This window comes from Gigantopelta aegis, chromosome 12, assembly GCF_016097555.1.
Source record: "Gigantopelta aegis isolate Gae_Host chromosome 12, Gae_host_genome, whole genome shotgun sequence".
NCBI lineage: Eukaryota > Metazoa > Mollusca > Gastropoda > Neomphalida > Peltospiridae > Gigantopelta > Gigantopelta aegis.
This window is the reverse complement of record NC_054710.1, coordinates 37,673,231-37,688,165: the sequence shown is the minus strand read 5'-3', so window position 1 is coordinate 37,688,165 and position 14,935 is coordinate 37,673,231. Positions and strand designations below refer to the sequence as shown.

General features: G+C 42.0%; 1 protein-coding gene across 3 annotated transcripts in view; it reads right to left on the bottom strand.

Annotated features, from left to right (window-relative positions):
• The window catches only part of LOC121386246 (glycerol kinase-like), a 59,090-nt gene that overhangs the window by 27,271 nt on the left and 16,884 nt on the right, over positions 1-14,935 (bottom strand). For all 3 annotated transcript variants that reach the window (XM_041517081.1, XM_041517079.1, XM_041517082.1), the window contains 4 exons: positions 5,983-6,089; positions 2,838-2,915; positions 2,550-2,629; positions 1,329-1,466 (listed from right to left, as the gene is read on the bottom strand). In XM_041517081.1, coding sequence (XP_041373015.1) covers positions 1,329-1,466; positions 2,550-2,629; positions 2,838-2,915; positions 5,983-6,089 — 403 coding nt within the window. The remainder of the gene's footprint in view (positions 1-1,328; positions 1,467-2,549; positions 2,630-2,837; positions 2,916-5,982; positions 6,090-14,935) is intronic.

Genomic DNA, 14,935 nt, shown 5'->3' with positions numbered 1-14,935 from the left:
GCTGCACTGGCTGGAATGAGAAATAGCCCAGTGATCCCACCGATGGGGATCAATACTAGATTGACTATGTATCAGGCCAGTGCTTTATCATCGATACACCAGTCGTGCTGCACTGGCTGGAATGAGAAATAGCCCAGTGATCCCACCGATGGGGATCAATACTAGATTGACTATGTATCAGGCCAGTGCTTTATCATTGATACACCAGTCGTGCTGCACTGGCTGGAATGAGAAATAGCCCAGTGATCCCACCGATGGGGATCAATACTAGATTGACTATGTATCAGGCGACTGCTTTATCATTGGACTACATTCCACCCCCTCAACACATTTTATCTACGATTATACGGCATCAGACACATGGGGGCGAGATGTAGCCCAGTGGTACAGCCCTCACTCAATGTGCAGTCGGTGTGGGATCGATCCCCGTCAGTGGGCCATATAACTGTAAATATAATGTGTTGAGTGCATCATTTAATAAAACATTTCTTTTCAGACATATTGTTAAGAACTACAGAGATAATGAGAGACAGAAAAAAAAACTGCTGTCTCCACACAATGGCTACCGGTACTCTTTCCAATTAGCAATACATGATCTTTTATGTGCAGGATCTCACATACCACATCCCTCGTTACACCAGTCGTGGTGTACTGGCTGGAATGAGAAATAGTCCAATGGTCCCACTGACGGGGATCGATCCCATACCAACCTTGCATCAGGTGTGTACTTTACCACTGGGCTACGTCCTGCCCATGATTGATTGAATGAATGTTTAATGATACCCCAACAAACTCGTCGACAAACGTGTCAAACAAAACATTTTGAAAGATAAAGTTTGTTTTGTTTAATGACACCACTAGAGTACAATGATTTATTTATCATAGGCTATTGAATGTCAAACATTTGACATGTAGTCTTAGAGAGGAAACCCACAAGGGAGCTTTTATATTCACCATCCCATAGACAGGATAGCACATACCATGACCTTTGATATACCAATTGTTGTGCACTGGCTAGAACGAGAAATAGAAAAATAGTTTGAAGTAAATACAGATGAGAAGAAATGTTTTATTTAACGACGCACTCAACACATTTTATTTACGGTTATATGACGTCGGACATATGGTTAAGGACCACACAGATATTGAGGGAGGAAACCCGCTGTCACCACTTCATGGGCTACTCTTTTCGATTAGCAGCAAGGGAATTTTTATATGCACTATCCCATAGACAGGATAGCATATATCACAGCCCTTGATGTACCAGTAGTGGTGCACTGGCTGGAACAAGAAATAGACCAATGCACAGATGAGAGAGCAACTCTTACCCAGAGGAGCCACGAGTCGACCGTACCGAACAGACACGTTCCATTCTTGACGGCTTGCTGGACTTCCTTGCAGTTAGACAGCAGCCAGTACAGCTTGACAGCGCTGAAGTACGTCGCTATAGGAAGACCACACAGAGGCTGAAACAACACACAAACGTTTAAATCTGCTGAACCTTGTTATTAAACTGTCCAGCCCTTGAAATACAAATCATCTTGTGACGGCAAGTTAACACAAATAATAACAAAGTAAATACCAGACAAAAAATAATTTGAGGGTATGTAATACAATAAACAAATAAGATCAAAAGTTTGTTTATTAATCATTGTCTATTGGATGTTAAACATTTGGTAATTTTGACATATAGTCTTAACAGAGGAAACCCATATTTTACCATTAGCAGCGAGAGATCTTTTATATGCACCATCCCATAGACAGGATAGAATACATGAATCAAAATGCTCTTACTAGGTGGCTATGGGTTTAAAATCTTTTGAAACTGGACCCTGCAATTCAACTGCAGTTCTGTTTCCATTACCGGTATCTGTCAGAAAATTATTTTAACATATATTCATTATTTCCCTAGATTTTAGGGTACGTTAATTTACTCTTCGTACCCTCTGGCAGAAACCCTGCCCGATAATTATAAACATTTATTGCTGATTGCCATCATGAATTTTGATGAGTGACAATGTCGAATATTTTCAGCTATTACACTTTACACTTTTCTTACTGTTACGCATATAGGGGTGTAATGATATACTCGAATATTCAGTGCACCTAACAGCAATCTTTATCGTAGTTGCATTCGTATTTGTCATTAGCTGAACCGAATACACCAATACATATAACATATATATTATATACATGTATAATATTTACATTAACCAAACTGCAATAACGATTCGATTGTTTTGAAAATGAACGTATTTTGTTAGTGTATGCAATGTAACTTCAATATGCAAGTGTTTAGTTAGCTGACTAAAGCATAATAAATCTGTATAATTCTTAACGAGATCTCTGGCAATACAAACATAGTTGTGATTGTTTCGACGTACTGTTGTCAGGTTCTTAGTCCACAGGAGGACTGTTTTAAATTAAATATTTTTTGTTTTATAGTGACCTATTGTCGACTTTAAAGAAGAGAGAAACAAGTGGTGGGTTTTTGTCCAGTGCAATTCTATCTAATGGGTTACTATCGTACATCAGGTAAAATTGCTTACACGAAGAGAATCTTTGTTTTTCTGTGAACTTTTCGCAATCAGTTCTTTAACAGTCGCACCAGTCCTAGCATCCAGCCAAACTGAAACAACAGATAGATATTGTGATCATTATTAATTTAACATAGTCAAATATGTAAACATTCAATCATTTAGTCTACAATTATCCAAACAGTCAAAATAGCTGTAAAACTTAACAAGGTCTGACCATACTAAAAATAGAAATAAAACAGTCATTCTTTCAGAAATATATATTAATATTAATAAATAAAAATTGTTTAAAATACTTACCAATTGCATTATACAGTGGTTTCCCCGTTACTTTGTCCCACACCAGAGTTGTCTCCCTCTGATTTGTAATCCCGATGCCTGTTGGTTGAAAGAAATGTTTTATTTAACGACGCACTCAACACATTTTATTTACGGTTACATGTATATGGCGTCAGACACATGGTTAAGTACCACACAGATTTTGAGAGGAAACCCGCTGTTGCCACTACATGGGCTACTCTTTCCGATTAGCAGCAAGGGATCTTTTATTTGCGCTTCCCACAGGCAGGATAGGACAAACCATGGCCTTTGTTGAACCAGTTATGGATCACTGGTTGGTGCAAGTGGTTTACACCTACCCATTGAGCCTTGCAGAGCACTCACTCAGGGTTTGGAGTCAGTATCTGGATTAAAAATCCTATGCCTCGACTGAGATCCGAACCCAGTATCTACCAGCCTGTAGACCGATGGCCGAACCATGACGCCACCGAGGCTGGTATCCTGTTGGTTCAAAAAACACATGACACTATAAATACACGAACGCAAACATACGTGTACATGTATCAGCTAATTAACATTTTTGAACAAGAAAAGGGGCACACTGAAACCCCTCAAAACTGGGTATCTCTTGCAGTCCCTTTGTAAGTATCAGTACAGAAAAGAACATCTCTAAACCGGATACCCCTTTAAAAAAAAAAAAAAAAATGTTTTGTTTAACTACACTACTAGCACACATCAGTGGCATAGTATGGGCAGAGCCACTGGGGCGGTTGCCCTGGGTGCAAAATGCTGGACTGATGGAAGGGATTCAGGGAGTGCTAACAATCCACTGGTTAGGGGGTGCAATACTTGCTTTACCCTGGGCGCTGGCAACCCATGCTACGCCAGTGGAGCACATTACTTTATTATTCATTGACTAGTGGATGTCAAACATTTAGTAATTTTGACATATAACCTTAGAGAGGAAACACCCTACATTTTTCCATTAATAGCAATGGATTTTTTATATGCACCATCCTACTAAAGGATAACATGTATATATCACGGTTTTTCATTTAACAGTCGTGGTGCACGATCCTAGACCGACCATGCATCAGGTGAGTGTTTTACCACTGGGTTATAATCACACCTAAAGATACCTGTTAAAAACAGACTTTCTACTTTGCTCTGTGGGTGTCTGGTTTAGGCAGTTTTAACTGTATTAATATATACATTTCCAACTATAATCACACCTAAAGATACCTGTTAAAAACAGACTTTCTACTTTGCTCTGTGGGTGTCTGGTTTAGGCGGTTTTAACTGTATTAATATATACATTTCCAACTATAATCACACCTAAAGATACCTGTTAAAAACAGACTTTCTACTTTGCTCTGTGAGTGTCTGGTTTAGGCGGTTTTAACTGTATTAATATATACATTTCCAACTATAATCACACCTAAAGATACCTGTTAAAAACAGACTTTCTACTTTGCACTGTGGGTGTCTGGTTTAGGCGGTTCTAACTGTATTAATATATACATTTCCAACTATAATCACACCTAAAGATACCTGTTAAAAACAGACTTTCTACTTTGCTCTGTGGGTGTCTGGTTTAGGCGGTTTTAACTATTAATATATACATTTCCAACTATAATCACACCTAAAGATACCTGTTAAAAACAGACTTTCTACTTTGCTCTGTGGGTGTCTGGTTCAGGCGGTTCTAACTGTATTAATACACATGTATATACATTTCCAACTATAATATTCCATTATGAAAAAAATGTGACCTGGATATATAGTCTGGTGGTTGAGCGATCATCTGTCCTTGATAGACCTTTAGGTAACTGATTATTACTATTAGTAAAATTGTATTCAGTAAAGTAGGGCTAGTGAATTTTTAATCGTGGCTAGTAAATGTTTTAAATCACTGATCCCATGGCTAGTGGATTTTGTAAAAATTCTAGAAGCCCTGCAAAGTGAAAAAAATATTAAACTCACACTTGATGTCGCTGTGTACACTTGATGTCGCTGTGTACACTTGATGTCGCTGTGTACACTTGATGTCGCTGTGTACACCTCATGTCGCTGTGTACACCTCATGTCGCTGCGTACACCTCATGTCGCTGCGTACACCTCATGTCGCTGCGTACACCTCATGTCGCTGCGTACACCTCATGTCGCTGCGTACACCTCATGTCGCTGCGTACACCTCATGTCGCTGCGTACACCTCATGTCGCTGCGTACACCTCATGTCGCTGCGTACACCTCATGTCGCTGCGTACACCTCATGTCGCTGCGTACACCTGATGTCGCTGCGTACACTTGATGTCGCTGCGTACACTTGCGTACACTTGATGTCGCTGCGTACACCTCATGTCGCTGCGTACACCTCATGTCGCTGCGTACACCTCATGTCGCTGCGTACACCTCATGTCGCTGCGTACACCTCATGTCGCTGCGTACACCTGATGTCGCTGCGTACACTTGATGTCGCTGTGTACACCTCATGTCGCTGTGTACACCCCATGTCGCTGTGTACACCTGTTCTCTCTGTGTACACCTCATGTCGCTGTGTACACCTCATGTCGCTGTGTACACCTCATGTCGCTGTGTACACCTCATGTCGCTGTGTACACTTGATGTCGCTGTGTAGACCTGATGTCGCGGCGTACACCTGATGTCGCGGCGTACACCTGATGTCGCGGCGTACACCTGATGTCGCTGGGTACACCTCATGTCGCTGGGTACACCTCATGTCGCTGCGTACACCTCATGTCGCTGCGTACACCTGATGTCGCGGCGTACACCTGATGTCGCGGCGTACACCTGATGTCGCTGGGTATACCTGATGTCGCTGGGTACACCTGATGTCGCTGGGTACACCTGATGTCGCTGCGTACACCTGATGTCGCTGCGTACACCTGATGTCGCTGTGTACACCTGATGTCGCTGCGGGTACTTTACTACTGGGCTACATGTATGTCCCACCCCTTATCAATAACGTGAGTGAAATATTAAACCTACACTTGCTGTCGCTGTGTACACCTGATGTCGCTGTGTACACCTGATGTCGCTGTGTACACCTGATGTCGCTGTGTACACCTGATGTCGCTGCGGGTGCTTTACTACTGGGCTATGTCCCACCCCTTATCAATAACGTGAGTGAAATATTAAACTCACACTTGATGTCGCTGTGTGGAATGTTAAGAGCTTTCAGGTTGTCCACAGCTTTCTCAATGCAGGTTTCCACGGAGCTCAGAATCTCAAACGGATCTTCTTCAACCCATCTGAAAAAATAACATTAACCTGTCACATCGTAACATTACTACTACATGTATGTGTTGGAGCTATCTGTATAACATACAATCAGTCCAACCAAAAAAAAAGGAAGATAATTTGTCTTAACTTAAAATGTGGTCATGGAATTAGTCTTCACTATGAGCAAAATCCCCAATGTTAATACAAACGTTAATATATATTGTTTTAAAAAAAACCTTAAAAGAAATATATCTAAAAAAATCTAATAAAATAAAAACCCAGTTCAGTGGCATTTTCATAGGTTAGATATCTTAGCCTCTAGGAAAACCTCTGCTGTCACAGCTATTTTACTCACTTGCAGTAAGGAATAAAAAGCGAGCTAAATATCAATATCCTGAAATGGTGTTTGGCAAGCAATCACATGACGTTTCAAATAAAATGCACTACAAATTTCATTGCAAGGTTAGGTGATCAATTTGTCACACTAGAAAATATAAACTAAACTCATATGTGGCTAAAATGCTTTATGATCGCTATATGATATTAGTTAACATGTAATTTTACAGGCATTTGTGCAAATATCATTAATTACTAGTATTCCCAATTTAAACTGACACACATATATTTGAGTTGTACTATGCATAGAACACAAGAGGTTAAAAAGAACAGAGTGTACAATTAATTTACCTTCCCCTTTTTTTATTTAAATTTCTAAATTGTCCATTAGTATTCTGTCCCAGACCAGATCACTGGCTACCCAGTGACCTGGCCTGTGACAGACATGCCCGAAAAATTGGTCGTATAGGGGCATGTCAAAGGTACTCATTCTCTCAAACAATTAATTTAACATGCAAACTGGTACTTTCTACAAAACTGAGGGATGCTAATAAACACATTCTTTAAATCTCTTAACTATCATGTGACATTATTTCTTTTTAATGTAGACTAAATGTAAATAACCAGACTTTTTTAAAACATTAATCTGCCACATCCTTCTCTTGCCATAACATTTGAAATGTTTACCTATGGTACTCCTAAAACCTGTTTACAAAAGTCGATGTCTTTGTTTATTGAAGTTTCAAATAATATCGTATTAAAGAGAACGTTTGTTTTGTTTAATGACATCAATGAAGCACATAAATTTATAAATAATTGGCTAATGAATGTCAAACATTTGGTAATTTTGACATTCTTAGAGAAAAAACCTGCTGCATTTTTCAATTAGTAGCAAGGGATCTTTTATATGCACCATCACACAGACAGGATAGCACATACCACAGCACTGGCTGGAACGAAAGATAGCTCAATGAGCCCACTGACAGGGATCGATCCCAAACCGACCGCGCATCAGGCAAGCGCTTTACTATTGGGCTATGTTCGTGCCCCTCTATAACATGGTGTAATCATGTGATCAAATCTTTAACTTGAAGCAGTCTGTGGGGTATGTTCCATGAAGTGTTTCACCTCAAAAGACCATATTTAGTCTTATTTCTGGCCTTTTGACAGAAAAACTAAATTCCCAAGTATTTATAGTAAGCCACCATTTTAATAGCATACCCCTTGTACATGTACGTTGTATTTATAGGCCACCATTTTAATAGCATACCCCTTGTACATGTACGTTGTATTTATAGGCCACCATTTTAACAGCATACCCCTTGTACATGTATTTATGACCATTTCTTACATGTGTACGTAGTCAGCCTTCTTCCCCACTTGAATAATACAATGTTTGATTTGTCCACGTTTACATAAAGGCCTCTATTCCAATAAAACTGGGTACAGTACAGTTAGTTTACTTTGTAACCCATTCACGTTGACTGATAACAATGTCAGGTCTTCTGCAAACACCAATAAAGAGATTAATTCTTGGATATCCATGGAGATGAATATACAATTTTCCCCCTTTAGCTCATGTTTCATCTGCCAGTTCATTTATAAACACTGATAAAAGAGCTAGGAGCTGAGAATACAGCCCTGTCAAACCCGTCTGTGGCATGCTTCATATATTTTGAATTTTGTTTACTAATTTGACTAATTTAAATAAAATTTTATCACCAAAAAAGTAAAGTTTGTTTTATTTAACGACGCCACTAGAGCACATTGATTTTTAATCTTATCATCGGCTATTGGACGTCAAACATATGGTCATTCTGACACTGTTTTTAGAGGAAACCCGCTGTCGCCACATAGGCTACTCTTCTTTATGACAGGCAGCAAGGGATCTTTTATTTGCGCTTCCCACAGGCAGGATAGCACAAACCATGGCCTTTGTTGAACCAGTTATGGATCACTGGTCGGTGCAAGTGGTTTACACCTACCCATTGAGCCTTGCGGAGCACTCACTCAGGGTTTGGAGTCGGTATCTGGATTAAAAATCCCATGCCTCGACTGGGATCCGAACCCAGTACCTACCAGCCTGTAGACCGATGGCCTGCCACGACGCCACCGAGGCCGGTATATCACCAAAAAACATGAATATATATATATATATGTACTAAAGATACAGGTTTTTTTGTTTAACAACACCGTAACAGGACATTGATGTATTAATCATCGGCTAATGAATATCAAACATTTGGTAATCTTGACATATAGTCTTAGAGAGGAAACCTGCTATATTTTTCCATTACAAACAAGGGATCTTTTATATGCACCATCTCAGACAGGATAGCACATACCACAGCCTTTGATACACTAGATGTGATGCACTGGCTGGATCGAAAAATAACCCAATGGAACCACCAATGGGGATCGATCCCACTGGGGTACGTCCCGGCCCCATGTATACTGAACAAAAAAAGAAAGTTCTGATTTGTACATATAGTATTTGTTGTGTTAAAGAATTCATTGTGTAATGAAATTATATAGGTAGTATTAGCCTTGAGCTGTATTATCAGGATTCACGAATTTTATCGATTATTTTTGCACTGTTAATCGTCGACAACGCGAAATTCAATTTGCACGTGCATGCATGGTTCGACATGTCCCGTGTAGTATTCGGTCAATTTGTTTTACTTGTCTTACTGACATTGTTGTCAAGTGAACGAAAACGCTTCAAAATTTGTACAAAAAATTAAAGTTTTTTACATTGTAGCATTTTTAGTATGCCAAGAATACCCAATAATTTACGCGAACGGGCGATTGGCATGCTTGATGCTGGCATGTCGACAGAAGACGTTGCAAGACATGTTGGGAGTTCTAGTCGAGCGATACGAAATCTCCGTGTCATGGTCTGCACAGCCATTGCCCATGGTTATCGTTCACCACTAGTCGTCATTGATGGCAATTTAAATGCTCAACGTTAACGCGATGACATTCTCGCTCATCACGTCATTCCTCTGTTCCATAACAACGCCAACATCTTGATTTTTCAGCATGATAATGCCACCTCTCATACAGCTAGAGACACTGTAAATTTTCTTAGGACAAATAACATTGATTTCATTGATGACTGGCCCGCTAAAAGTCCTGATCTCTACCCCATCGAGCATGTTTGGGATAGTCTGGACAGATGATTGAGACGTCGTCCCAACCCACCACTAACGTCAACGAACTTCGTCAAGCACTCATTCAGGAATGGAACAATATTCCACAGGCAGAAATCAACACTTTAGTCAATTCTATGCGCCTGCGATGCACTGCAGTGGTCAATTCAAGAGGTGGTCATACCCGTTATTAAGTGGGTGTTTTTATTTTAACCCCTACCACACTTGGTCAAAATTTCTCCCAGTTTGTTAACTTATGGCCATGATTTTTGCACCAAACGATGCATCATGGAACACTCTTTAAACGCATATATAACAATTATTCCCCCGGTTTGTTTTCATCAAGTTATGTTCAAGCAAAGTTAGCGGAAGTTTCTTATTTCGTTCAGTATATATACATGTACATGTTGTACTAAATGCAGTAGCCACTTAGTATGAAAATTATCCTGCCTATCTCATCAGTGTTTCTGCCGGAAAGAAATATTTGGGTATGGTGCTATGGAATTGAATGCAACCACAGTCAACAGGGGGTATGGGAGAGCCTTCCCCAGAAAGAAAATGGGCTATGTTTAGGCTGAGGGTTAAGAAAATTATACAGTAATGATAAGTCATTAATTTTTTCAAAAGGTCAAATTGCAAAAACATTTAGGTATGGCACCATACCCGTTTTACCCTCTGACAGAAACCCTGCTCATCCCTGCAGACGTACTGTTTTACCCTCTGGCAGAAACCCTGCTCATCCCTGCAGACGTACTGTTTTACCCTCTGGCAGAAACCCTGCTCATCCCTGCAGACGTACTGTTTTACCCTCTGGCAGAAACCCTGCTCATCCCTGCAGACGTACTGTTTTACCCTCTGGCAGAAACCCTGCTCATCCCTGCAGACGTACTGTTTTACCCTCTGGCAGAAACCCTGCTCATCCCTGCAGACGTACTGTTTTACCCTCTGGCAGAAACCCTGCTCATCCCTGCAGACGTACTGTTTTACCCTCTGGCAGAAACCCTGCTCATCCCTGCAGACGTACTGTTTTACCCTCTGGCAGAAACCCTGCTCATCCCTGCAGACGTACTGTTTTACCCTCTGGCAGAAACCCTGCTCATCCCTGCAGACGTACTGTTTTACCCTCTGGCAGAAACCCTGCTCATCCCTGCAGACGTACTGTTTTACCCTCTGGCAGAAACCCTGCTCATCCCTGCAGACGTACTGTTTTACCCTCTGGCAGAAACCCTGCTCATCCCTGCAGACGTACTGTTTTACCCTCTGGCAGAAACCCTGCTCATCCCTGCAGACGTACTGTTTTACCCTCTGGCAGAAACCCTGCTCATCCCTGCAGACGTACTGTTTTACCCTCTGGCAGAAACCCTGCTCATCCCTGCAGACGTACTGTTTTACCCTCTGGCAGAAACCCTGCTCATCCCTGCAGACGTACTGTTTTACCCTCTGGCAGAAACCCTGCTCATCCCTGCAGACGTACTGTTTTACCCTCTGGCAGAAACCCTGCTCATCCCTGCAGACGTACTGTTTTACCCTCTGGCAGAAACCCTGCTCATCCCTGCAGACGTACTGTTTTACCCTCTGGCAGAAACCCTGCTCATCCCTGCAGACGTACTGTTTTACCCTCTGGCAGAAACCCTGCTCATCCCTGCAGACGTACTGTTTTACCCTCTGGCAGAAACCCTGCTCATCCCTGCAGACGTACTGTTTTACCCTCTGGCAGAAACCCTGCTCATCCCTGCAGACGTACTGTTTTACCCTCTGGCAGAAACCCTGCTCATCCCTGCAGACGTACTGTTTTACCCTCTGGCAGAAACCCTGCTCATCCCTGCAGACGTACTGTTTTACCCTCTGGCAGAAACCCTGCTCATCCCTGCAGACGTACTGTTTTACCCTCTGGCAGAAACCCTGCTCATCCCTGCAGACGTACTGTTTTACCCTCTGGCAGAAACCCTGCTCATCCCTGCAGACGTACTGTTTTACCCTCTGGCAGAAACCCTGCTCATCCCTGCAGACGTACTGTTTTACCCTCTGGCAGAAACCCTGCTCATCCCTGCAGACGTACTGTTTTACCCTCTGGCAGAAACCCTGCTCATCCCTGCAGACGTACTGTTTTACCCTCTGGCAGAAACCCGGGTCATCCCTGCAGACGTACTGTTTTACCCTCTGGCAGAAACCCTGCTCATCCCTGCAGACGTACTGTTTTACCCTCTGGCAGAAACCCTGCTCATCCCTGCAGACGTACTGTTTTACCCTCTAGCAGAAACCCTGCTCATCCCTGCAGACGTTCTGTTTTACCCTCTGGCAGAAACCCTGCTCATCCCTGCAGACGTACTGTTTTACCCTCTGGCAGAAACCCGGCTCATCCCTGCAGACGTACTGCCAGAACATAATTTGACGGTATGTAATAAAAACAAAACATATCGTAAAGGCTCTATACTACATGTAGGAAGTTATGCATTTGAAATTTATCTTTCATTTTTCTAAAAATTTAAAAATTATATCCATTAATTTTTAAGATTTTAGGGTACTTAATATTTCACCCTCTGGCAGAAACCCTGCCCTGTAGTGTGGCTATTAGCTTTAAAGCCTTTTAGGATTTTCCTGTAGTCTGAATGGGTTACAACAATAAATAGTCAGGGCATAAAACTGCACCAAGCAATAATAATCGCTTTGTCCAAATTAAGTATGCTTAATATAAGAACACTCAAATAATACATACACACATGTATAACACGTCCAATACTAAACAGACTTCTTCAAAACTACTGTACTAAAATATTGTATTAAATGTTGTATTAACCCTTAAAACAACACAAATGCATTTCATACAAATTGGACATTTTTGGTAACAGTGACTTTGACCTTCAATGCTTTGAGGGAAAATGTGAACTTGTTCAAGATATCATAATCATATTCGCATATATCAGATGAGAAATCAAGTTGCTAGAGTAGTGACGTCATATTTCTATTTTAGTAATTATGATCTTGACCTTTGACACAGAGGCGAAACAAACTCATTCAAGATACCATGGATCCTATTCCTATATCTGAAGTTCAATAAAAATCCACTCTGAATCGGACGAAGAAAATACGGCTCTGATTATGCATTATGTTTTTGTCTTCAGATTGGGAAAGAGTTATGTGATTTCTGTCTCTTAGTATTAAATAAATCCTTCATATGTATCCATGTGGGACAGGGCTATTCCACCCGAGGGTACATAATTTGTTGTCAGGGACAAGGCTTGCCAAGTCCCTGACATCGTATTATGTACCCGAGGGTGGAATAGCCATGTCCCACATGGATACATAATGGAGGAGTAGATGAAAAACAAGCAGTTTGGGAAAACGTGAAAAACCTACATTTTTTTTTTTTTATCTTACAATAAAATAATCATAACCATTGAAAAGATTGTACGCAAAAATGGTTTATACTAAAAGGTATAAACAAAAAATGACAGTATAATTTCATTATGACAGCAGGTTTCCCTGTTTTTCTGAAATATACTCTTCAAAAGAAGAAACGCAAAACCACATTGTCGTAACATTTGGAGAATTGATTTAATTATTGAATGGTGAGTCCGATAATTACCAAATGTTGCAGGATTGTTCACAATTCACTCTAGTCCATTGTGATTAAGTGATAGGACACACCACCAAGGTCAAGGTCATCTGGAGTCAATACCGGGTGTGGCCTCCGCGTGTGTTGACAACTGCCTGGCACCGCCTGCCCATTGAAGCAACCAGAGTACGGATGACGTCCCGGGGGATGGTGGCCCACTCGGCCTGCAAGGCTGCTGCCAGCTCGGGCAGGGTCTGGGGCTGTGGTTGTCGCTGTCGGAGGTGTCGGTCCAACTCGTCCCATAGATGCTCAATTGGGTTCAAATCCGGTGATATCAATGGCCAAGGAAGGACATTAATGTTGTTGTTTTGTTGGAAAGCCGTTGTGAGACGTGCTGTGTGAGGCCTGGCGTTGTCATGTTGGAACACTGCGTTGGCGTTGGCCATAACTGGAACGATGTGTGGCCGGAGGATCTGGTCAATGTAGCCCTGTGCATTCAGGTTGCCCTGCACGTGGACCAGGTCAGTTCTGCCAGTGTGTGAGATGGCTGCCCACACCATGACACTACCCCCGCCGAATCTGTCCACTTCCTGCACGCAGTTTGCCGCATAACGTTCACCACGACGCCTATACACGCGACATCTTCCATCATGACATCGGAGCAGAAATCGGGACTTGTCACTGAACCACACCTGTCTCCATCGCAGTTGAGGCCACTGTCGATGAATCTGGCACCACTGCAGTCGGAGTCGACGGTGTTGTGGTGTTAAGATGACACCTCGAACTGGACGTCTGGCACGAATTCCTACCTCACGTAGGCGGTTCCGTACGGTCTGGTCGGATATCCTGCGCAAACCTGGTATTGCTGCGGCTGTGGAGGTGGCAGTAGTCAATCGTTCCCGAAGGTGGCGTACCCGGATGTAGCGGTCCTGCCCGGGGGTAGTGACCCGTGGTCGACCGGATCTAGGGAGGTCACATGTTGATCCATGTTGCTGGTAACGGTCCCACAGTCTGGAGATGGTGCTTGGGGACACATGGAATGCCCTGGCAACGGCCGTTCTGGATTCGCCTGCGTCTAGTCGGCCGATGGCATTGTTTCTCTGCGGTTCACTGAGACGTGGCATGTCCTGGATTGTCAACTGTCGGCCAGATACAGAGGCCAGGCAAGCGAACACCCTGCACTTTTACACTGTCGGTGTTCATGTTGCACGTGCAGACAACGCACGTGCAGTGGTGACATGGTTTGCACGTGGCTGCGTTTTTGCGAATATTCACATTTTGGAACTTTATTGTACAGTAGCTGCGTTTTATCGAATGTAACCGTGGGAATGTGTTTGGGACATGCAGTGACCTTATATTCACAAAGCATGAACCGGTAGGAAACATAAAATCGGAGTTATAACCCATTTGTACCCTTTTGCGTTTCTTTTTTTGAAGAGTATATAAAAAGCATTTCTTGCGTTATTTTGCTGTCACCCAAAGTTAATATCAGCTCAAACAACAGAAGTCATGTGTCATGCAAGACCGATTTATTCCGCATGGACTGACGTCATGGAATACGCCCGTCTTGCATGGCTTGGGATGGGAGAAATTAAGTGTACGAGATAAGAGGAAGGTGGGACAACTGCCACCTAATGCTGGAGCAAACCTTTAAATTCAGGCAAACATTATTGAGATATTTTTGCAAAATGTGCTAACCGTAGACCTTTTTACCATTTATTTCCATCACTAAATGCTCAAAATTAGTTGTAATTATGTTAAAACTTAAAATGTGTAGTCATCAGTTTGCAACACTATATAGCTGTTTGGTAATAATGCTAATATGAATAAA